Raw genomic sequence first — 24,842 nt, forward strand, 5'->3', positions numbered from 1 at the left:
ACACCCAAGGTGGGGGTCAAGATTTGCCAGGAAGAACACCGTTGGGTTATGGTAACAGTGGAGGAGGGAGCAATGAGATTAGATGGAAGAGGGGTCTCTGGGGCAGGGCTGCAATGCCCCCCTATGCCTGCCTGCACAGGCGTTCCTGAGAGCCACCAAGGAGGGAGCCCCCCACCCTGAAGTGCCCAGCAGGCCCCACAGCCACTCTCCCTGCGCTGAGGCACTTCTCTTGACTCACCCTCCCGGACACCCTGCCCAATTAGTTATTAGGAGCGCATGAAACAGGCAGAGAGCTGAGGCTTTGGATACAAAACTGTAAACGCGAGTCTTTAAAATGACAGAGGCCTCCTTGGCCCGGAACTCTGAGCCAGAGACCCCCACCAAGGGACCAGATATCGTCACACTCTGCCCTCCCTTCCCACCCGAGGGGCAGGCCCAGCAGGCAGAGACCAGGTCACCTCCACTGGGCTCAAGCCTCGAAAACTGTTCCGCGCTGGGGTGGGCTGGCGCAGTGGGGACTGAGGGTCCGTAGTCCAAGGGATTCCTGAGATGAAGAAGCGGCCGCGGCCCTGCACCGCACTGGCCCCTGAGGGCCGCCAGCCCCACCCCATCCCATGCAAACCAGGCCAGGTTGGCCCAGCGTCTCTGCGCCCTGGGGTAGAGCAGGGCCCTGTCACGTGTCCAGTGCCTCACGGGTAGGCGAGGGCCCATGGGGGCGCCCAGGCGGGCCATGCAGCGGCGGAGGCGGCGGAACAGAGTTGCGCTGCGCCGGAGGTGGCTGCAGTTCCAGCGCAAGCGCAGGTGGTGGGAAGTCGCGCACCTGGCGGCGGTACTCCAAGAAGGTGCAGGCCTTGGTGGCCAGCGCCACCACGTTCTTGCCGACGAAGATAGCAGAGACGCGGCTGTCACGGAAGAGCGCCATGTTGGCAGCACGTGCCAGCACTGCCACCACGTTGACGGTGGCGAGGCTGAGCACCGGGTACAGCATCATCTTCTGTGGCGCTATGTGCTCGCCCTGCATGCTGACCTCGCTGAGCGCCACACACGGCAGCACTAGCAGCAACATGTAGCAGTAGAAGAAGGTGAGGCCTTCGGCCCACAGCGGCAGCCCGGTACGCGGCGGCTCCCACAAGTTGGCCTGCATGTCCAGCAGGTCCAGCAGGTCGAGGGCTACCCAGAAGAGGCGGCCGCGCAGGTCTTCACGTTTGCGGAAGGTGCGCACATACTCCATTCGGTCAAGCGCCACGAGCAGCAAGAAGAGGCCCGGCACGCATACCGACAGCAGCAGCGTCAGCGCCTTGCGCGCCACTGGGTCGGCTGCACCACGCCTCGCCGCCTTGTAGTTCTGGAAGATAAAGTAAAGTTTGATCTCCAGCACAAAGATGTAGAGGAACCAGAGGATCATGGCATAACCGCGCTTGGCAGTGCGCACCTCGGCGCCCACCCACACGGCCACGTAGCGCAGCACCAGCAGGAAGCAAACGTCTCCCACCAGCACGATAATGCACACACCAATCTTGCGCGGGCCCTGGTTCTGCTCCACCAGGTATGCGTCCATGACGGCCATGCTGCCCATGATCACCAGCGTGGTCAGGCACACGTGGCGCCGGTCTGGGGGCGGCAGCACCATGGTCAGCCGCCGGGGCCCCGGCCCAGGTGCGCACGGCCCCCACGCGAGGCAGGACGAGGCCCTGCAGCGGCCGGGAGCGCGGCGGGGCGCGGCCGTGCTCAGCCCGTGGGCATGGTGAGACGGAGCTTGTCCAGCTGCCCGGAGGGCGCCGCCGCTCCCGGCCGGCGAGCTTGGAACCTGGGGAAGACCAGAGGAGACAGGTCAGCGCGCAATCCCGGGCTGGGGTCAGGTTCAGGCGGGCCGGGAGGGCGGGCAACCTCCCGCAGCCCCCGCTGTTTCCTGCGCGGGGCGCTGTCACAGTGCAGCACGCCAGGGGTCTCGGTCGCACGCACGCGCAGCTGCGCGCACACAGGACCCTGAGCCAACGAGCAGAACCTCCAGGGGGCGCTGCAGCCCCACCTGAGAGACTGGAGACCTCGTTCCCGCCACCGCCAGGAAGGAAACCGAACGGAAGTGGTTTCTCCTCGCCGCGCGCGTTCCCGGAGCCCCGGTGGTTTGTCACGGCTGGGCCAACGCCGCCACCCCTCCCGGTTCTGGCGATCTGGACCTCAAGCCCGGGACGGCGGCCCGAGGCCTTTCCTGTGGGGTTATGGGCGTCCTCTCCCTGCCGCGCCGCGCTAGGGAAAGAGGCGGACCTCCTCCTTGGCCCTGAGAGCACCGGGAGTACGGGAGGCCCAGGCCCCATCCCGGAGACAGGGCTCTGGGCAGGTTTCCGACCCGGATTGAGAGTCATCCAAGTCCTGCCGCGTCCGTCCTACACAGCCTCTCCGTACCCCCCTACCCGTTCCTTGCAGCCCCCACCATCTCTCCTCCCTAACTGGCAGACTCTTATTCCCTCCTGTCTGCCCTCCAGGGCAGTACGGACCATTCTCGGCCCCGCGCCCACCATGGCTCCCCATTGCCCTGGAGACGTGTTCTCTTGTCCTGGCTGCATCTCCAGCCATATACACTCCCCACTCCCCGTACAAACACACCCACACTGCCTTATTCCTTTGCCCTGGTAGTCCCCAGCTGGGAGCTGCCTTCAAGAAGACGCGGCAGAGTGACCCTTCTCGTACACCTGGCACAGCCTGTCCCTCTGTGATAGTCGGAGGGCCCCTGCACCTGGGCCTGCTCACACCCCCTCAGCCCTCACACACCTGAAAGTCACTCCCAGCCAGGCCCAGCCTCTGTGCAGGACACTCAGGACAGGGGGCTGCGTTTACTGCCCCGTCTAGACAAAGACATAAAATGTATTGTCACCCGTGCTGAGCTCAGCCTGTTCGTGGTGACACAGCCTCCACTGACTGGAGGAGGCCTTGAACTGCACATCGGCACCCCTACCCTCATCTCAGCTGCGGCCAAGCCTGGCACCCTCCTCCCAGGGGTCCCCACAACCACACACAGCACTTCCACGCAGAGCTCCAAAACCTAGGAAAGGACGCCTTTGGGAGCCATCAGCCCACACACCCACCATCAGATTCCGTGCACTCCTATTCCCCAACCGCAGGCTGACCCTGCTTACTCGCCCACCAGTAGGCACACCTCGTGGGAAGCCCACGCTGGGCCCATTCCTGCCCACCTGGGCCTCCTCTGGGCGCAGCCTGGGAATTTCTTCCTGTCAGCACTTGCGCAGGCCAAGCGCCCTGTCTGCTCCACCCGCTCCACCACCGCTCCCCAGTCACTGGTCAAAGGAGGGCGGAGGGCTGAGGGCTTTGCGGTGGTGATGGGGCAGACGCCACCCCCTAGAGGAGCCCCCGCCCACGAAGAGAGAGCCCGGGCCGTCCTTCCAGCCGGGATCCTCTGGACCTGGCCCAGGTCCACCTGCCCTGGGTCTCCCGCTCCGCCCTCGGCTCAGGTCTCACGCACCGACTCCGAGCCCCCAGGCCTCCAGGCCCTACACTGCCCGCCCGGCGCCCGCGCCCGGCACGGACCCCCACCCCTCTGTGCCTCCAGGAGGGGGTTGGGACCGAGGAAGGGTCGCGCCACTCTAGTGCCGCGGATTCGAGGGTCCAGCCGCTCGCAGCAGGTTGCTTCTCCGCTTGTCCCTCCCCCACCAAAGGCTTCCCTAGCGGGGCCTGCCCCGTCACACCGCCCGCCCGAAGCCTCACCCGGCATTGTCCCCCCTGCCATCCCACGCCCCGCGGCCGCGGGACGGGGGTCGCCCAGGCCCGGAGGGCAGCAGCGCCGGCCTACCGCCCCTCTCCACCGACACGCCACCGGCCCGCCCGCCCGCCGATCGCCGGCGCCTACCCCGCCGCCGGCCAGATGCTGCGAGCCCGGCGGGCCCCGCGGAGCCGCTGCTCCCGACCCGGCGCGCGGAGCTGCGCTCCGCCCCTCCGCCCCCGGCGCCTCCCCCGGCCGAGAACCCGCCCCTCGGCCCGCGCCCCGGACCCGGACCAGGGCCTAGCGATCCGCGGGGGATCCTGCACCGCGCCAGTTGCGGAGAAACAGCTCTGCGCAGTCCCGGCGCACTGGACAGGTGGCGCTGAAAGCGGACGCTCCAGGATCCACCTCTGGCCCGGATGTCTGTCCGTCTCGCCTCACCCAACAGCCGAGAATCCCTTCAGTCCCCTCTCCTCTAATTCCTCTGCAGCCCTCCGGGCTCAGAGCCTGACCGTCACTGAAGTGACCCTGCTCACCCACGACAGGCTGCCCGCTGGACCCCGTCCCCGTGGAGCTGGCCAGGATGTGGGGGCGGGGCCGACAGTCGGGGACCCTAGGAATGGCCCTCGGGCCAACACAGTGGTGGGGCCTGGGTCCTGCTCCCAGCTGGGAGCTGGGGCCCTCTGTGCCCTATGGGGAAAATCCAGTCTCTTGCAGGAGGAGGAAGAGATGAGGAGAAGCTGCTTCTGTTTCCAACCATGCGGGGCAAGCCAGTGCTCTGGGGCTCAGGCTTCCTCTCTCCAACAGTCCTCACTGAGCCCCCACCTACCTCGGGGCCCTGTGAGCCAGAGAAGGATGAGGAGGGCACTTACTCCCAGATGCCCTCGTTCCCAGAGAGGCTCACTTCTCTCTGACAGAGACTGAGGGTCAAAGATGTGAAGGGACATCCAGGATCCCACTGCTGGGAAGGGCGGAGTCGGATCCCTCCCAGGTCTGCTCACACTGGGGCACTGCACCGGAGGCAGGGTCCCTGCAGGCACCTAGGTCTGCACGGGCACAGTCTGAAGCACTCCCTAGACCCTGGGGGCAGGTAAGCATCACGGGCTGGTGAGAGGCAAGGATAACAGGCTACAGGGGGCCATCTAGGGACCAGGGACCCAGCTGAGGTGCTCACTGGGATAGCTGGGCAGGGATGCCAGCCCCCACCAGCCCCCCCTTGCTCTCACTGGAGGGTGTTGCCTGGTACCCAGGAAGGGGCTCCACATCCAAGAGTGGACTGTTCTTCCCTCATGGATTTCTCCAGAGACCCCTGGTGTCATCAACAAGGAGGCTGGGGGCTAGACCACTCCAGGGCCAGAATGGAGAGAAGAGGAGGCCCCCACTGGACATGGGCAGTGCCAGCCTTCAGCATCAGTGTCCGCACGACAGCCCTGGGTGTCCACTCTGCTCTCCCTACCTCACCCGAGGCTAGTCTTCCAATGCTCAGTCTGCCCAGTGCTCCTCCTGGCCCTCTCCAGCACCCCAACCCTTGACACACTGCTTACACAAAGGAATGTGGCAGCTGTGGTCAGGCCATGCAGTGAGACACTATCCTGCATCATCTGGATGGCCAGAGAGGCAGGGGATCCTGTCAGAGAGGGACTTGAAGATGCAGCTCTGGCGGCTCTTGAGAGGAGGAAGCGGCCACAGGCCAGCTTCACAGCTGGAAGGGCAGCACAGGGACTCTCCTTAGGGTCTCAGGAAGGAAGCAGCCTTGGTTTTAGCCCAGTGGCTCTGTCCTGCACACTGCAGGGCAGTGGACTGTGTTGTTTGAAGACACTAAGTTTGTAGCAGTTTATTACAACAACCATGGGCTAGGGATGTGGCTCAGTGGCTTAATGCCCCGAGTTCAATCCCGAGAGAGAGAGAGAGAGAGAGAGAGAGAGAGAGAGAGAGAGAGAGAGAGATATGGGGTGGGGAAGAAAGGAAAGGAAGGAAGGAAGAAGAGAGAAAGGGAGGGAAGGAAGGAAAAGGAAGAAAGGGAAAGGGAAGGAAGGGACAAAGAAACCAGCACGGCTACTGCCCTGAAACAACTCTTCCCACACAGACAAATCTGCGAGTGACTGCAGAGCAGGTCAAAGCTGGGCAGGTGGCACATCTGTAATCCCAGCACTGGGAGGCTGAGGCCGGGTTGCTTGAACCCAGGGATTCAAGGCCAGTCTGGACAACAGTCAAGACCCCAATTCAAAAAGGAAAAATAGGCCGGGCACAGTGGTGCACACCTGTAATCCCAGCAGCTCAGGAGGAGGAGGCAGGAGGATCTCGAGTTCAAAGCCAGCCTCTGCAATTTAGCGAGGCACTAAGCAACTCAGTGAGACACTGTCACTATTAAATGTAAAATGGGGCTGGGGATGTGGCTCAGTGGTTGAGTGCTCCTGAGTTCAATCACGAGTTCCCCAAAACAAACAAACAAAAAAATAAAACAAAAAAAAATCAAAAAGTGGACAGGAAGAGAAACGCCCTAGGTTAAGATGGGGAGAAGAGAAAGTGGCAGATCCACGGGGATGTTGAAGTGAGCATGCACTACATGTGATAATCACAAAGTGCTGACCACAATGGAACCTACCATTCTGCATAGATATGTACCAGTAAAAATAGAAAACAAGAAATTAAAACACAAGTCAAGCACAGCACATGAAACAAGGGGAAGGGAGATGGTCCTGACTGCCGGGGATCAGCAGGGATGCCCAGCAGCCCAGGGCGCGCACTGCAGGAAAGCAACACACAGCTCTGAGGGAATCCAGAGACAGTGGGGCAGAAGACAGGGTTAGCCAAAGGGAGTCCAGGCCAGAGTGGGAGATGGAGCAGCTTACCAACCAGAAGAGAGAGCAGACTTAAACACTAACCTGTCACCAGACAGGATGGTGCACACCTATAATCTCAGTTATTCAGGAGGCTGAGGCAAGAGGATCACAGTTCAAGGTCAGTCTTGGCAACTTAGCAAGACCCTGTCTTAAGTAGAAATCTTACAAAGGGCTGGGCTGTGCACGTAGCTTGGGAAGAGTGCTTGCCTATCATTTACAAAGCTCTGAGATCAATCCCCAGCACCACAAAAAGAAAAAAAAAAAAAGAATGTCAATAACTACACTAAATGTAAATGAGCTAAACATCCCCACTGAATGTCTAAGATGATCTGATCAAAAAACAAAATAAAGACTGTTGGTAAGGGCCCCACCTAAATCCCGAGGACATGGGATGGTGAGAGGCAAGGATAACAGGCTACAGTGAAAAAGGACAGCAGAAAACACATCAGAGAAGTGTGCACAAAGACACGGTGTGCAGAGCTGCAACGCTTTCCGTGTGGCCGTGTGTGGCCAGCAGAGAGGAATTGGAATGTCCCAACCCAGTGACTGCATTGAGAAAACAGCCTGCAGTTACCCTGATGTGATCATGCACGTTCACGTGTGTGCAGCCATCAGTGTTGATAGGTGAGACTGAAGGGAGCCACCTTGTGTGTTGAGTACCCTCAGCTGGTCTGGGAGAAACTGTCAGGACCCACAGACCTCGGGAGGACCTGCGTGTCACAAGCAAGGAAAGCTGCAGAATCCAGGTAAAGGCCACAGTTTGGCCACTAAATGATACACTCACATTCCTGGGCTCCCGCTGGGGTGCTGGTCTCCCCCAGGGAAGCACTCCAGAACAGGACAGAAAGCGTAAAGCATGCAAGGTCTCTGAAAGCCAAGAGCTCCAGGAGAGGAACAGTCCTGAATCTGAGGCCCCACTAAACGGTGTATGTCTGCATCTTGCTCCCACACCCCAGCCAGACATGTGTTTCTGACTTAGGATATGTTCAGCGTATCCTAAGTATGCATTTATTTTATTTTATTATTTTTTTTTTAAAGAGAGAGGAGAGGGTGGGTGAGAGAGAGAGAGAGAGAGAGAGAGAGAGAGAGAGAGAGAGAGAGAGAGAGAATTTATTTATCTATTTATTTTAGTTCTCGGCGGACACAACATCTTTGTTGGTATGTGGTGCTGAGGATCGAACCCGGGCCGCACGCATGCCAGGCGAGTGCGCTACCGCCCGAGCCACATCCCCAGCCCCTAAGTATGCATTTAGAGGGACATAATCTCATTGAAATTAGAAGAACAGTGGTATTTTTTTTAAATCTTCAAAATCAGCAAGAAGACAGTGCAGCTCAAAACTGCAGAGGCTGGGGCTGTAGCTCAGCGGTGACTGCTTTCCTACTGCAAGAGGCCCTGGGTTCCACCCCAGCACTGCCCGCAAGAGAATAAAAAGGGCAAAGGCTGGACAGGCTGGCTGTGTTCAGCCGCAGGGCTTCAGGGTCCCAGCACACTGCTTTCCTGTCTCAAAGAGAGAGCATGGAGGACTCGGCAGAGAGGTTTTGGACACTTTATTACCGACTTGATGGCAGCAGGCAGCAAGCAGTGGCTGCGGTGTGGGGGGCGCGTGCCTGCAGGCTGAGGGAGGCGAGGGCATTCTTCAGATGCTCCTGAGTACCCTCCTCCACCTCCTCACAGTCAGGGCGCTCTGCAGACCTGCTCCCATTGGCGATGAAGTGGACACCAGCTCCCCTACCTCCTCCTGCCCACCTTCTCCAGAGCGCTCTCGGGAACTGCAGTGTCTGACCCAGCAGGAGTTGGACACTGAAGAGGTGCCTCCCATGCCTGCTAGAGGGGCTGTGCCCAGTGCTGCAGTCCAGACCTGCACAACCCACATGCTACGGGCCTTCTCCTCCAGTGGTGCTGTTGCGGTGCTGGCAGCCTTCAGAGGCGGGCCCTGGGGGGTCTTCTGGTCGCTGGGGGCTACCTGAAGTGGATACTGGGACCCAGCCCCTCCTCTTCCTCTCTCTCACATCCCAGACATGAGACCAGCTGTGCCACAGGCTGTGCCAAGACATCCCCTTCCGCCTGGGCCCAGAGCAAGGGGGCCAATCCACGTGGGCCAACCGGCCATGAGCTGAAGCCACCAAAACCAAGAACCAAAATAAACCTTTCCTCCTCATAGGCTGATGACCTCGGGAATCTGTTATGGGAACTCCACACTGACCAACCCAGGGTGACCACAGATGACCACTGAAGGCTGAGTAGTGTGAGGGCTCATGGGAAGCATAGATTACAAGCAGATTAGAGCCCAAGAGACGTTTCAAAAGAGACAGAAACCTGAGGGTAAGAGACGGTGCTACAGCACTTATTTTGTTAGGAAAACGTGAAAATAGTAATAAGTTCAAAAATAACCATGAAAATGGCTTTGAAATCCAGAGCAATGACAGAATAAAAATAAAACATAACAATGTCTACATCAACAGAAGTAAATTCCATCTTTCCAATGGAAAGTGGAAAAGAAAAAAAGAAAAAAAATGAAAGAACAAAATACAATAGCAGGGCTGGGGCTGTGGCTCAGTGGTGGAGCGCTTGCCTAGCACATGCAGGGCCCTGAGTCCGATTCTCAGCACCACATAAAAATAAATAAATAAAGGTATTGTGTCCAACTAAAAAATAAATATTTAAAAAATACAATAGCAGAGAGAAGTCCTAATATAACCATAATTACAGTTTGTGTAAATTCACTAAGACAAAAAGTTTTTTTGAATTTTTTGTAGTTGTAGATGGACAGAATGCCTTTATTTTATTTATTTTTATGTGGTGCTGAGGATCGAACCCAGTGCCTCATGCATGCTAGGCGAGCGCTCTACCACTGAGCTACAGCCCCAGCCCACTAAGACAACATTTTTGTGTTCGAATTTTCTAAAAGTCAGCAAGATGCTATAGAAGAAACACATAATTTTTTTTAAAAAAGACACATTAAGATTGAAAAAGAAAGAACAAATTAGCATATACCAAGCAAACATGAATTAAAGAAAGCTCCAAGAAACAACAAAGTGTATCCATCACAAAAGTGAACACCGAACAATTAGCCTCCAAGTACATGGAGCTGGATGAGCAGAATCACCAGCAAAAGTAGATACATGAACCACTGTTTAGATTCTTCATATAAAATACCAAAATAATGTATTTTAGAATGTAGAGTTTGCTCTTGAGCATGCATTAAGGAAAATAGATAATAATGATAAAAATAAATAACAGCTCCCAGGTCTGGATGATTCTACTGAATATCAAAGATCAGTTAATTCCTACCTTAGCAAATTATTCCAGAAAACAGACTGCAGAGGCTTCAGTAGGGCCAATGTGACCTTGATTCCAAAATCCAAAAAGAAATACTAATACAACAGAGAAAAAAATCATAGGCCTGTTTCAGTTTAAACATTGATAGAAACATCCTAAATAAGACAAAGCTTTCAATATTTACAATTATTAAAAAAACTCAGGAAATCCAGAGAGGAAGGAAACTTTCTACCTGGATTGTTATGTATCAAGAGCACCCGGCAAGCATCACTCCCTCGGGGGAAGGAGGTACGTCCTGTAGGACAGGGGCCACCGTCCCTGCGGCCAGTTGCTACGAGCAGCGGGAACACCAGGGAGGCCCCCCTCGCAGCACCTCTCCACACCAGCAGTGACCCTGTTCCACTGCCCCATCTAGCCCTGACAGGGAACAATGTGGCACAGGCTGTGTGGCATCACGGCAGGCAAGGCCCACGGGGACAGCAAGACCCCCACAAACGGGCCAAAAGTGGAGGTGACAACAGGGTCCAATGAGGAAAGGATAGGTGTCAGCTACTCTGTGTATGGAAAGAAGCTGGACTCCCCAGAGCTGCCCGAGGGAGGGACATGGCTGGACTGAAGACCTAAAGGTTAAAGGAACGGTGACAGGTGGGAGTGGGGACAGTTCAATGGCAAAGGGCTCACCCAGCACACTCAGGCCCCAGGTTCCAGCCCCAGCGCCACACAGAATTCACAGGCCACAACTGCAAGAAGGTGACAGGAGGACAACACAGGAGGCAAAAGACAGGGACTGGAGCACAGCAGAAGGAAGAGCTCCTGGGAGACCACAGGCCGATGGCCAGCCGCAGAACAGAGGCGAGAAGAGGTCATAATGTGCAAACCCTGGGCCTTCCTACCGCAGGTTTTCAGAGAGTTCCTGAAAATCGAGTTTTAAGAGAGCAATCCACTCCCTCACCCCACCCCACCCCACCCCCCAAAAAAGTCAAAAGATACAACCAGGCATTTACAGAAGAGGAAACCCAAAGAACTAAGCACGTGCTGAAAAGATGTTCAGATTCACCAGTCAGAGAAACCAAGTTGACGCAATCCTGCCGACACAGAAAACCTGGAGGGGGGCAGCAGCAGTGCCATCCACGTCTGGTGGAGGACAACGGGCCTGGCTCTGCTGGCCGGTCCTGGGTATGCAGCCCAGAGCACTGCTCCTGCCACCTGCCAGCAGGGCTCTCCATGAAGGCAGAGAACTGGAGACAGCAGGCAGCATCCTTGGGAAACAGCTAGGTGCATGCACCCTGCTGGACACGGGTGAGGTGGGCTGGCTGGAAGAGAGAAGAGCTGGCCTCAGTGTGGACGGTGGCACCTTAGGTCACCTTAGGACACAACACTACACAGAAACAGAAGGGGAAGGCTTAAAGACGGGACCAGCTGTAGCTGCCGTTCTGAACCCTGTGCCGCAGGGAATCCTCAAGGGGGCTGCAGGCATTGTAAAGTTCTGAGGGGTGCGCAGCCTGTTGGACTCCTCTCAACCCATTCAAGAGCACACAGAGCTTCCCTTTTGATGACGTCTCTGCCAAGCTGGGTTTACAACCTCCCTGAGATAAAAGCAGATACCAGGCGGAAATCAATGTGAAGCAGGACACACAGGTGATGGTGTTCAACCTGATACGGTTAAAAAGGTGTGCAGAGCCTAACAGACCTGCACAACCTCTCAGCAAACAGTTATAGCTACTTAAGAATTAAATCAAGGGCTTGGATTCTTTCCAATTTAAGGGTCTTTCTCATATCTAAACTGCTACTAAGTTGCCAGGACATAAACTTTTAGGGCTGTTTGGTCCTAATAAATAAACAGGACTGTTAGATATCTCTTGTGAAGAAAGGGCATAGTGAAAAACTCTCTAAGACACTAAGAGCACTGTGAGAAAGGTCAGGGAGCCCAGTCAGGGTAAAAGCCAGCTGCTGTAACAGGCAGACCCCGGGAGGGGATGGGGGACACCCACTGCTGCATTTCCCACTCCCTGAAGCGGGGCAGGCAGCACACCCTCGCCGCCATCCCTGCACCCAGCTCACAACCCAGGGTCTCTGGGGCCACACCTGTAGGGTCAGGTGCCCGTCTCCATCCCCCCGTGTGACTCAGCTCATATCACTGATGCAGGACTGGCTCAGTGGAAAGCTCAGACCACAAAAGGGAGGCCTGGCCACGTGGAGGCCACTGGTGCACAGCAGACACTGGCTGTCCACTCTGCCCAGTAGGAGCTCTCAGCCCTGGGGGCCACGTGCTGGCCGCTTGCTGATCCTGTCCTTGGGGTGAGCAGGAGTGGACGGCCCTTCTGAGGCTGCCCACACTTCCCCAGACAGGCTGTGATCTCCAGCGGCATGATTCCGTCAAGGGTCTGGGAGTCAGTGCCGGCTGCTCAGCCTCCATGGGCAGCCACACTCGCAGGAGGGTTCACTAGGGGAGGTCAGCAGGATTCTGGGGCTCTGTCCAACCTGGGGCCTGGAATCAGCAGGGCTTTCCCTCTGGGGCCCGTCCTTCCTGTTCTCCGAGAGCCACAGCTCACTCTGCGCATTTCTTGGGTACTATAAAACGAGGTCCAGCGACACCCTCCTGCCTGACCTCAGGGCCTTTCAAGGCATGGCCCATGACAGCCTGGTGCCCAGGCAGTGGCCTGGCCACACAGCTCTCCCTTCAAAGCCCACATCCTGCTGGTTGCGATCACCATGGCATTGAGTGTCCTTTTATTTCCTGGGTCTTGTTTTTGTTTTCTATCTTTGGAGCTTGGATGTCTGGGGCCTCACTGATCTGGGGGGGGCCTGCCCCTTGGTGACAGTACAGGACGAGCCTGCAAGCACAACTTTCATACATGAACGAGCCCCAGCCACCGCGGGGCGGCCCCACACCCCAGAATGTGCAGACTGCTGCATGGCAGGTGCTGAGGCTGCTCACCCTGCCTCCCCAGTCCTTCTGCAGGAAACTTGCAGACATCTTGCCCCCGGGGCCCCTTGCTCCCAGCCTCCCGACAGCAAAAGGCTTCTTCCCTCATGACAGTCACCATATTTTCGTGTCCTGCCAACTGGGCTAAGACAGATCCAGCTCCCTGCAGTCAGCACCCACTTCTCTGGGCCTCCCCTGCAGACGGCAGGAGCTGAGGTGCATACTCTCCTCCTCTCCTGAGCCCAGCAGGCCGGCACCCATCCCACCTCACTCCAGGATGCTGGACACAAGAGCCAATCCTCGGCTTCCTTGTCCTCCAAGACCTGCCCTCCCCCAGCCCACCTGACCTGCCCCTTGGTCCCTCTGCCCTCCTCTTGCTAACTGAAGCTCCTCTTCCAGCTGCAAGTCAGAGGACCAGAGCTCACTCTCTGACTTGGTCCCTAGCCCCACCACGCCCAGCGTGGTCCCACCATGCCCCAGGGGTCTCATCCTGCTCTTTAGCTCCAAGCTCACCACCCAGACATCTCCACTCAGAAGCCAAGGTGAACTTGCCAAAGCTGGGTTCCTAGGCTGCCTGTGCCCATGCTCCGCCTGCCCAGCTCTAGATGGCCAACAGAGCTCATCCATGATGGCTCACAATATCAGCTGAGTTTCCCTGGGCCACCCTCCCTGCCCTCTGCTGGGCCCCAGAACGGCTCCTCCCCCAGGCAGAGGGGATCATTCCAAAGACCAGACCCAGGCCTCGCTGACCCACACAGCCTACTGTCCCCAACAAGTGTCCTCATGTCCCCCACCTGCACCACCCTCCTTGGGCCTCTGAGAGACCTGCTTCCCACTGCACAGGCCCTCTGACCTCCCTTGCCACTGCCCTGTCCCCTGCACTTGCCTGTGGGGTTTTTACTTCCCTCCTGCGCATGAGCTATGGGGCCTCTGTGCTGACCCCACCACTCAGAATTCTGGCCAAATGGATGAGCAAAGCCGAGGACCAGAGAAGCCAGAGGCAGGGTGAGGATGGGCAGCTCAAGGCCCACGACCCGCAGAGCAGGGAAGGCTCCGAACCTGGGGCTCCTGTGGGGCAAAGGAGAGCCGGGACTGTGCACTCACAAAGAGCCATGAGGCCAGAGGCCAAAGGACAGGCAGGAGACCTCACTGCCACCACCGCCACCACACGCAAAGACCCAGGGTACGGACCCAAGGGCAAGGCAGTAAAGGCCAGGTTCCCGAGCTTAAACAGAACCCACCACACCTAACCAACCGAGTTACTCCCCAATGGTACCTAGGCATCCTGCTTCCCAGCCAAAGCTGGGTGTCAGCAGGACACAGGGGACACCCCTTGGGCATCCACATGCTAGTGCAGCAGCAGAAGGGCATGGTCCTGATCGGCTATGGGCCCACCAGGCTTGCCCACTGACCAGGTTGACCCATGCCCCGCCACAAGCACAGAATGGGCAGAACCAACTAAAACCACAGGCTGGGCACAGGGCTGCACGCTGCACTCCATCCGTCTGTCTTCACAATGTAGGAGACACGCCCAACAGCAGGAATGTACATCAAGTCATGGAGCAAAACACCCATGTCCAGGGAGCCACCTGCACAGAGAACTTCCCTGCGCCTGTCTCCCACCCTACGCCATGGTGAGGTGACAGTCAATGCCAGACCCTTCCCTGTGCAGGGGCGGGGTGTGGGGACTGAACCCAAAGGCTCAAGCATGCCAGGCCAGCATCCTACTGCTGACCTTCTCTAATGTCCTCCTGTGTCTTCCTGTGACTTGTCCTTCTATGAAGGCTCTCCACTGCTCCACTTGTGTACGCACCCTGGGCTTCCCATAGCCATCAGCGTCTCGGTCCCTGTGCAGCCCTATGAACTGCTGCCAGGGGACACTGCTGGGCCCCTGCACACTGAGCATGACTCTCCAGAGTGTGCTTGCAGGCTGAGGTCCTTCCACTCCCCACCACAGTGCCAGTCCTCACCAGCCCAGGACCATGCTCAGCCCCTTCTACTGCTAGTGAAGGTGGACACTGCCAACCACTTGGCCTCTCCTAGGCCCTGCTCTACGGCACCCACCCCATCTAGCACATTTACCTTCTTCACCCTTGATGGTCCCATGTGTTGTCCTGACACTAATTATCTGCCATAAACATAGCAAGCAAATTCTCCACTCTGGCTTTTTTTTTTTTTTTTTTTTTTTTTTTTTTGAGGCGCTAGGGATGGAACCCAGTGCCTCACACATGCTAGGCAACCGCTCTACCACTCAGATACACCCTGGGTTATGTTGTCTTCTAGTAAACAGAAGTTTCCAGGATTTTATTTCTCAGGGTACTAGGGACTGAACTGGGGAGCACTCTACCACTGACCTACACTTCCAGTGATGTTTTTAATGTATCTATTTATATATTTATTTAGATGTAGATGGACAGAACGCCTTTATTTTATTTATTTTTATGTGATGCTAAGGATGGATCCCAGTGCCTCAACTGTTAGGCAAGTGCTCTACCACTGAGCCACAGCCCTAGCCCCCAGTCCTTTTTTTAAAAAAATATTTTATGTATATTTTTTAGTTGTAGATGAACACACAGTATCTTCATTTACTTTTATGTGGTGCTGAGGATCAAACTCAGTGCCTCACGCATACGAGGCAAGCGCTTTACCACTAAGCTACAGCCTAAGCACCCCCAGTCCTGTTTTTTGAGGTAGGGTCTCTAAGTTGCCTAGGCTATGCTCAAACTTGCAATCCTCCTGCCTCAGCCTCCAGAGTTGATGGGATTGCGTGTGCGCCACTGCGTCTGGGAGTTCCGTTTGATAGAGTCAAAGTGATCATGCTTTCCCACAGAGGCAGGTGTCGGGAAGCTGCCCTGCTGCCCTCTTGCTGCTTCCTGTAAGAACATACCTGCCTCTTCACGGGAACCTGGGGTTCAGAATGCATGTCCTCAGACGGACTCCCAGTCACACAACATGCTAGACCAAGCGTGCCTACAGGTCCTGGTTGTCCCCTGGGTAAGACAGGAAGGTTATCTGGAGGAGCGAGGGCAGGGGCAAGTTCATACCAGCTCCTCAAAGTCAGAGAGGACAGGAGTGTCTGATGACCTTCAGGGCCTGCTCCAAGATGCTGGGCCACGGGTGGGGACCCCAGAGCAGCCTAGGTCAACACTCCTGGGAACCTGGAAGGGACTCTCCCCCAGGTTCTCCAGAGGCCCCTGAGGAAGTCATGGCCCACCCGCACTTGATTTTAACCCTGCGTGGGAGCTCAGGATGAAGAGCAGGCAAGTCACACGGCAGGGCTGTTTCTAGCACCGGGTGGAAGAGCTGGCACCCAACACCAGAGGCCTCCCCAGTGACCACTCACCACACTGAGTACGCCTGGGCCCTCAGGCAGGCCCCCTGCAGGCCCCTTCCTTAGAAGCACCAGGGTCTGAGCTACCACGGTCACCATGGTCATGTGCACAGGCACACCATACAACGCACACACACGCGCGTGCGCACACACAATACACACACGCCCGTGGTCCTAACTGGACTCTTTGGACCTGCAGAGCAAAGGAGGCAGAGGGGGTGCCTGGCATCACATCTGCCTTTGGGCTTCAAAACTCAAGCTGTGGAGGGCCAGTGGGAGTCCTGGGTTAGGACCTCCTCCAGATGCAGGGACCAGAAGTGGCCTGGCTGCATGTGACTGTTACGTGCAGGCCCAGGGCACAACGGCAGATAGCTGCAGGGCCGGAAGCAACTCCAGGAGGCTGGACTCCAAGTGCCCTGGGGCAGAAGAAGCCAGGAGGAGCAAGAAGGGCTGGGGGAGGGGCCTCAGGTGGGATAGGGGGCCAGGGAGCAAGAACACACACCTGTGGCACATCAGGGGCCCCTGTGACTCTTCAGGGCCATGTCCACGAGAGTCAGGCACAACCTGCTGGACACCACCCCGTCCAGCTAGTATTCCTGAAGATGGCATGCTAGCAATGGCTGGCCAAGAGGAGTAGCGGGGTGTACAGCCCCAGAGGCCAAGGAGCCCCGGGCAGAGTCAGAGCCCAGGTGTAGGCTATTGCTCCAGCACATACGAACCGGGCAGGAAAAGTCCCATAAAGGAACATTCTGGCAGAAAAACCAGGTTCCCAGAGGCTGAATTAGGGTTGGGCCTAGGCTGGCAGGAGGCTGCACACAGCCAACTGACCCTATCACCCACCCAGTGCCAGGTCACGGTGTGGACCCTAGGAGGCGGGAGGCAGGGCCAGAGGCCACAGGGCCCACCTGTGCCTGTTGGCTAGGGGGACGCTGGGATGGAAGTTGCTCCACCAGGCTGTGGGCACGTCGCACATACAAGCAGCCCTTTGTCAGAGCTGAATTCCCTGAGCAGCCTCAGGAACAAGGCCCCTCTGTCCACACTGCGGCCTCCCCCTCACTCCCAGGCCACCACCCCCAGGAAAGCAGAGCCCCCAGAGCTCCCATCCGGCCCCCACCCACAGCAGGCCTAGCACAGGAGGGAGGCTGTGCCCATAGCCTAGAGCTGGGCATGCCATGGGAACCTGGGGAGGTGACACAGCCATCCTCCCCAGGTCCCCACACTCACCCGGTGTGCAGGCCAGGTGTCTCCCAGCCCTGGCCAGCCCTGCACTGGCTCCAGCTAGTCCACCACCACCCAGGGGTATCTCGCCTGACCCAAGATGCCCCTTCCGTCCACCCTCAGACAGAACCTAGAAGGGCAGCAAAAGACGGACAGTGGCCTGCTCCCTACGGGGAGGCCTCCACTGTTTATTTCTGGGTCCCTTTGCCCCAGTACTACAGGCCAAGGGTCTGGATCCTGGTCATTCAGTACGCGGCCCAACCTCTGCATCCACGGTGGCACATGGCTACCAGCTCTTGTCTGGGCCAGGGCAGGTTCCCACACAGGGAGGGCATGTCCACAGGCCGTCAGCGTCGGGGTGGCGGGATCCAAATGAGGCCAGGCAGGGCTCCTGCCAGCCTGGCCAGCTCCTGCTGGCACTGTCCCTGTAGGCGGTGCAACGTGGCCTGCAGACAGGCCTCCTGGCGCCTCAGCAGCTTGGCCAGCCCGGCCGCCTGCAGGCCCTGGGTCCTTGCAGCACTCTCCTCCCTTCTCACCAGCCGGTGGGGCCCCTGGGGTGGGGTGGAGCCCCTGTCTTGCTCCCAGGACCTCCGCAGGGCTGCCAGCTCTCGGTCCACAGCCTCCTGAGAGGCCCTGCGCACAGAACTCCACTGTGGCCCCCGGCCCAGGCCTCCAACCTGCAAGGAGCAGATACGGCAGCTACTGAGCCCAAGGGACTCTGCCCCAGGACACAGGGCGCAGGCCCTGGGCAACCCTGGGCCCAGGTGTCTATCCTCCTGTCTCAGAAAGCAGGTCTAGCCTCAGGCCAATGCAAGACGCCCCCAGTCCTGAGCTCTGCCTCAGCCTGATGGAGTGCCCAAGCCCTGCACCAGAGGCAGCTATGCCAGGGGGACTCCCAGAACAAAGGGCAACAGGCCCCGCCTGACCCCACTCCCTGCCTGAGCTGCAGGACCCCCAAATGGCTTACTGGGCAGGAGTGAGGGTGGGCCTGGCAGCTCTCAAAGCCCTTCAGAGGTCAGAGCAAAGACCCCCAACGAACTGTCCTCCTGGGTTCAGCCCAGCACTTCACACCTCCTGAGCTCTCAGGCAGGGACTGAAAGGTGGGCTCACCAGGAATACAGGACCCAGGGCTGCCCACCCTTCCACCTCCCGCCATTGAGGCCAACTCTATCCAGGACCCTGTGGAGGGTAATCTGGAGAGGGGGTCACGTCCATGGGAACTTCAAGCCTCTAGCTCTCTCCAGATGACCCCAGGGAGCCACCCTGAGCCTTTGGGCAGCACAGTTCTCAAGGACTCCACAAGGCCCCGAGCAGCAGCAGGAGGCAGACCCATTCTTGGGAGCAGTGAGGATAAGGGGGTGCCACTCAGCAGGGTGAGGGGGTGACAGGCCACAGGGGCATCGCCACTCTTCACGGAGGCTCAGGAAGAGTCTAAGGGAATCTGCCTGGAGTCACAAGAGCATGTGGCTGCAAGTAGTATCTGCAGCCATAGCTGGCTCGGGGTGACGCTGCAGGAGGGCCACATGTCCCCACAGACCCGCAGGACTCAGGGGATGACTGTGAACATGCACAGGAATGGCAGGCAAACGACGCAATGTGGGCTTGCTCCCCTCTCCACTGATTCCCGTGAAAAGTGAAGACCCCTAAAGGCCAGTCAGGAGACATAGTAGCTATCCTGGGGAACAGGTGGGCCTTCAGTGTGCAGCCTCCTGCCTGGGTGGAGTCTGGTACCTGAATGTACCACCTACCAAACTTAATCCAACTAGATCGGTGATTCAGTAGCTCAGATAGGCCGCCAGGCTCTATGGTGGGCACTCCCCAGGAGACAGCATGGGGCTGAGAGGGTCCAGAGGACAGAGTTGCTACACTCACCTGGGCCTCCCAGGCCACCCGCCGGGCGGCGCCTGCCTCCAGCAGCTCCTCGTGTAGGGCCTGCAGCTCCTGCGCTACCTGCTCCAGCTTGCCAAGCCCTTGCTCAGGAATCCTGGGCAGGATCGTGGGTTGTGAGGCTGCAGCAGGGCTCTCTGGAGGGCAGATGCCCAGGACCGTGTCCTGCAGGGAGATAAGTGGGCATGTTCCAGGCATGGCTTCCATTAGGGGAGACAGAGGCCCCAGGAGGCAGTGGTGGCCCTCCCAGGTCCCACAGAGGTCTGGACAGCTACTGACACCCCAGCAAGGTAGCATCCAGGAAGGCACAAAACTCAATACTTCAGGCCTGTAATCCCAGCAACTTGGGAGGCTGGAGCAGGAAGATCACAAGTTCAACACCAGCCTAAGCAAATTACCAAGACCCTGCTCAAAATAAAAAAAACAAGGGCTGGGGATGTGGCTCACTGATTAAGTACCCCTGGGTTCAATCCCCAGCACCAAAAAGAAAAGGATAAAAAAGAAGACACTTGTGGGTGCTAGAGGCCATGGCCAGCAATGTTGGGCCTCCCCAGAAGACATGCAAAGGTCGTGGGCAAAGCCCTGGACTTTGGGTGCCAGATCTGGGGTGTGGGCTCCCTTAGAGCCTCTTCTTCCTGTCTGGGAGGTGCGCCCCCCCACCCACCCTGCCCAAACCCACCACCTGGGCCAGGAAGGGAAGGGGAGGAGAGGGGGCAGCCTAGCTCACCATCCACCGCCAGAATACCAGTTCCCAGCGCCGCCACTCCAGAGCTGCCTTCAGACGGGTGTTCTCACATTCCAGTGCCCACAGCAGCTGCAGAACAAGCCACAGCTGGGCAGGGCACACAGGGCCCCTTGGCCCAGAGGACCAGCAGGCAGCAGGGCCAGGTACGTGCTCCCGAGCCACTCCTATGGTTTCTGCCACCTTTCTGCAGGGCAGGGTAGCCCAACGCATGACCAGGCCTAGCCACCCTTCCCCTCAAAGCACACCCATGCCAGGGACAGTGTTGGGAGACTCATGAGAGATGCAGGGAGCCAGACCAGGGCAAGGGGAGTGCAGAGTATGTCCACAGGCCCCCCCACTCCCACTCAGGCACCGAGACACACCAGCAAAAGAGCAGTTAACACAGCTTCCAAGAGTCCCCAGGATGCCCAGCACCCCTGGACTGGGGTCGGGCATGGAACACCTCCCCTTCCTCTTCTCTGGGGTTGCACTCTGATGTCTTCTGGCACCCCCAGCAGGACTAAGGGCACAGGGGACAAACGAAGGTTGCAGGCTCCACCAGTGACCAAGAGAACTGCCCAGTCACCCAGCAGCATGCCAGCTGCTCACACCAGCCATAGGTCATTCCAGAAGCTTCTAGGACCTGTCCCAGCAGTGCAAGCTCTCAGGTAGGCCAGATCCAGACTTTAGCCAGGTCTGTCCAGAAACTTGGAAGGAGGCCAAGCGTGGTGCCACTTCACCTAACCACTGCTGTTTGAAATCCTGAAGCACCAACACATCCTGCCTCCCCCTCTAGGTCCCCACCCCACACTGAGGGGCTCAGGCAGGCCCAGATGGAGCCTGGGCAGCCCCTGTCCTGCTCTAAACCAGGGACCAGGGGCTGAAAGCCTGGGCCTTGCTGAGTCACCTCCGAAAGGGGGACAGAGTCAAGGGCAGGTGGGGACATCCAAATGCTGTCTCAGCACCTCCAAAGCCAAGCACAAGCCCTTCTGAGGCTAGCCCAGGCCTCATCCAGGGAGCCAGGCCCAGCTGGCACCAAGGCCAGGCAGGCCTCACCAGGTGGGCACACTCAGTCACAATGGGTGCATATAAATCACCTGGAGCATAAAGCGCCAAAGCTGCATCTGACGGCCAGATGTCCCAGGGCAGAAGCCCCAGCAGAGCAGACAGTGGAGACCAGGAGCCATCCGCCTCTGAGCCCTGGACCCCCTGTCCCACCTGCCAGGTTGTAGGCAGAACTGGGATGAGGCAGAAGAGCCAGAGGAGGAGCTACTGGCTGGAGCTTTGGCCCTCCTGCCAGCAGTGCCCCACTCGAGTCAGTCCCGAGTTCAGTGTGAAGGTGACAGCCGGCCTCGAGCAGAACAAGCCACAGCTGGGCAGGGCACACAGGGCACTCTGGCCCAGAGGGCCAGCAGGCAGCAGGGCCAGGCTCCTAGCTACTCCCTATGGTTTCTGCCAAGAAGAAGGGAGCGGCAAAAAGCCCCTGGGGAAGGGATGGGGACAAGTCAGCATGGATGAGGGCAGAGGGGACAGCAGAAACGGGAGAAACTGGATGGTGTCGGGGCCAGCCCTGGCCCTCCTCTCCTTAGTGCCCCAGCAGCCTTAGCAAATGACCCTCTGCCTGAGGGTACATGGCCACCCAGGTTCAGAGCTTGACTTTTCTCTAGGTCTGTGCTCCACAGGGCTGAGACCCCAAGGGAGTACATCACCTGGGCAGCACTGTCCCGCAAACACTGAGTGGCCTCTGACCAGGAAGCAGGACTGAGGCCTACCATGTCTCCAGGGCAGAGCCTTCCCAACAGGCCCCTGCTCTGAAGGGCAGCTGTGCCTTCTCAGCCAATCCTATGGACAGTCCCTCCTCCAGGACTCCCCTCAATACCAGGTGACAACTGTTTTGTGGGCTCCAGGTTCAATGCAGACCTGAGGCCAGCAATCCTTAATTCCTGTGGTCTTCTTCCTCAACTAGCCCAGCCTGGACCCATGCACTTCTGGGACCCTGCTCATATCTGGTCAGAGGTGCACACACAGCAATCTATTAGGATTCTGGGAAAGATGGACAGTTCATGAGACAGACAAGAGTCCTGAAGACACCCCTGTCAACCACACCAGCAATGACAGTGAGCTCGGCAACAACCCAAAGACATGTACAGCTCAAAGCCTGGCACAGCCCAGGTCATCCCGAACAGGCCCTGCCGAACCTCAGGCAACACCCACCCCAGCAGAGAGCCCTCACCTGCTGGCCACCCTCCGGGTCCCTGAGCATCTCAGTTTCCGTGACAGACAGATGGCTGAGGTTCTGGTCACTGTGGCAGCCGTGGGTATACAAGTGGATCTGGAACAGAAGGCAGACCCCAGGCTGTGGAGGCGCACCCTCTCCAGCACGGGGCCTCCACTGGAGCAGCATGGTCACCTTCAGAGTTCAACTCCCATGCAAGACGGCCTCCCTTACAGAGGGAGGGACACCAGGCAATCTTACTCAGGGCCTCCCCAGGGGTCCAATACAGTGGGATGGTGCCCCCTGCCCTGCTATCAAGCCCTAGGCTCTGGAAGCTACAAACCTGCCCCAGAAAGGTGGGCCCCTAACCTGGTGCAGCTGCTGGAGCCAAGGCCAGGTAACAGGAGCAGGTCCCAGGAAAGACCAGCTAAGAAGACCACAGAAGGGGTCTCAGCACCACGGAGCCCATGGCTACCACCCAGCAACCCATCAGCCCTCACTTCACAATGGTCATGTGCTGGGCACCAGAGCGCTTGAACCTAACCTCTACGGCTCCTTCAAAGGCCCCTACAGGAGCTGCCCACTGCCCAGATCAGCCCACATCCAGAATATGGTGGGAAACAGAGGGCTGGAAGTGCCCAGGAGGAACAGTTTTTCTTGGCAGAGTCTAAAGGCGACAATTTCTGGCAACAGTAGAGCTGACTCCGTGGCTCTCTGATCCAGCAGACTCTCTCCCAGCAGGATTGAGAACCCTGACCATGGCTCCCAATACTGCCCAGTTCCATCGAAATCTGGTCCCCTAGCTGGATCACAGTCCCAACCCCCACCAGCCCCAGCCAGGTCAGGGAAGGCCCACAAGCAGCCTGGGGTCAGCCCCTGCCAGGCTTGGTGGGATGGGCCATAGGGAAAGGTAGCCAGGGTCTCTGGTCCCTGGTGGAGAGCTGTGTGAAACACTACCTTGCCCAGGAGGGTGCACTGCTCCTGCTGACTGGAGATCAGGTTCCGCCACCGGAACCGCAGCTTTCCCATCAGCCACTGCACACAGCGGAGGTCCACGGGGACTTCTGCTCCCATGTGTAATACAGGTGGGCCAGAGCTGGCCAGGGCCCCACTCTGGAGAGGTAATAAGGGTTAGCCCCTATTTCACTTTCTACCCTACCTGAAGAAGGGGCAAGGACAGTAAGAGCAGTGGAGGTACAGCCACAGACCTAGCTGCCTGCACACTCTCAGCTAGACAGCCAGGACAGCCCCAGCAAGGGCTGCCCTCAAGTCTGACATGGGATGGCCCACAGGTCATGGGACATGAGACACCCTGGCATCTGGGCAGAGCTGGGCCCAATCACCCTTATTACACACCCACCTCAAAATCAGGCACCTGGTCGCCCAGTTGGACGCGAGTCTGCACCAGTAGCCGCTCAATCAGAGGCTCTCGGGCCAGGAGCCAGGACAGGGCCAGCAGCAGCTCCCGGCTGCCCTGGGAGCCATCCTCCGGAAGCTGTGCCAGCACAGGCCTCGGGTAGCCCTGGGAGCACAGCACTGCCTTCACCAGGCGGGCTTGGGCCTCTGGAGTAAAAGACCACCAGCTCAGGGAGAAGCCTACCTAAAGTGGATATCATCTGTACCCCTTCAGGACCCCCAAATAGAGGAGACAGGAACAAGGACAAGGACCCAACGCGGGGTAGGGGTTGGGTCCTCCAACTAAGATGAGGGCACCATACCCTAACCTGGAAGGAAGGGGTTAGGTGTTGGTTGAACCAGAGTCTAACCAGAACCAGGACTTCGGTTGAGTGGGAGGGGCCAGAGCCTCCAGGGGTGGAGCCTTAGAATTGAGCAGGGCCAGTGCCTCTCTGGGTGCGTGGTCCCAGAGCCTTTGGAGGTGGGAGCCTTAGAGTTGGACAAAGCCAAAGCCTCTGGGACGGAGCCTTACCAAGCTGGGCGGAGCCAGTGCCACCGGGTGGGCGGGGTCAGCGCCAGGCTAGTGTCGCCAGGGTGGGCTGAGTCGAGACCTTTGGGGCGGGGCATTCCAGAGGACAGGACTTACCCGGAGTGAGCGAGGCCGAGGCACCACGTTCTGGGAGCGGCGCGAGTACGTGGAAGAGGAGCCGCCAGAGCGCGGGGGCCTACAGAGAACAAAAAGCGCGCGGTCAGCGGGCCAGGCTGACCTTGCATCCGGCAACTCCTGGCCCGACGCCCGCGCCGCCGGCCTCACCGCCTCCGGACGGTCGAACTTGGCACGGCGGAAGATCTCCGGGCTGGGCCCAGCGGGCAGCAGTCTACTGAGCGCGGCAATCGCCTCGGGCAGGGTCCCGGCCCCGACTCCGGCCGCCCGGTCCACCCTGCGCCGCCGCCTCCCCATGCAGCCTGCTCCAGGCCTCCTTGGATCGCCCGCCCCGGCAGATGGCGCCCAATCACCGCGCCGGCCAGGACCCGCTTTTGCGCCGTAACCCAATGAGCGCTGGCCCTGCGTCTATTCGTCAGGCGCGAAGACACTTCCGCGCTCCTGGGGTGGAGCCTTCGAGGTCAGCAGCACCGAGGCTTCTGAACTCGTTCGCCCAACCTTCGCCCTACACCCGCCTCGTCCAGAACCAACCAATCAGCGCCCCGAGCCATTGACTACCTAGCAACCCGGCGTCATCAGCACTGAATGAAAAACATGCGCGCCCCCTAGAGCCCCGGAGGACTGTGCAACCAGACTCCGGCCGC

At 58.5% G+C, this 24,842-nt stretch overlaps 2 protein-coding genes across 3 annotated transcripts; both read right to left on the reverse strand.

Moving 5' to 3' along the window:
- Nucleotides 1–365: 365 nt before the first annotated feature.
- On the reverse strand, nt 366–1,713 carry Tmem121 (transmembrane protein 121). Its single transcript, XM_026405556.2, has one exon. The coding sequence runs from the start codon at nt 1,628–1,630 to the stop codon at nt 674–676; it is 957 nt and encodes a 318-aa protein (XP_026261341.1). The 5' UTR covers nt 1,631–1,713; the 3' UTR covers nt 366–673.
- Nucleotides 1,714–17,456: 15,743 nt separating this feature from the next.
- Tedc1 (tubulin epsilon and delta complex 1) lies at nt 17,457–24,789 on the reverse strand. 2 transcript variants are annotated; one of them, XM_026405526.2, is made up of 8 exons: nt 24,349–24,789; nt 24,181–24,259; nt 23,515–23,702; nt 23,097–23,252; nt 22,158–22,256; nt 19,928–20,014; nt 19,186–19,365; nt 17,457–17,990 (listed from the first exon to the last, which is right to left on the reverse strand). In XM_026405526.2, exons 1-8 carry the CDS (start codon nt 24,493–24,495, stop codon nt 17,661–17,663), a joined length of 1,266 nt encoding a protein of 421 aa, XP_026261311.2. In that variant the 5' UTR covers nt 24,496–24,789; the 3' UTR covers nt 17,457–17,660. The 2 variants fall into 2 exon arrangements, with proteins under 2 accessions (XP_026261311.2, XP_026261310.2); XM_026405525.2 differs by having other exon boundaries at nt 23,500–23,702; nt 24,349–24,787.
- Between the last annotated feature and the right edge of the window lie 53 nt (nt 24,790–24,842).

This window comes from Urocitellus parryii, chromosome 6 (genome assembly GCF_045843805.1).
Source record: "Urocitellus parryii isolate mUroPar1 chromosome 6, mUroPar1.hap1, whole genome shotgun sequence".
Taxonomy (NCBI): Eukaryota; Metazoa; Chordata; class Mammalia; order Rodentia; family Sciuridae; genus Urocitellus; species Urocitellus parryii.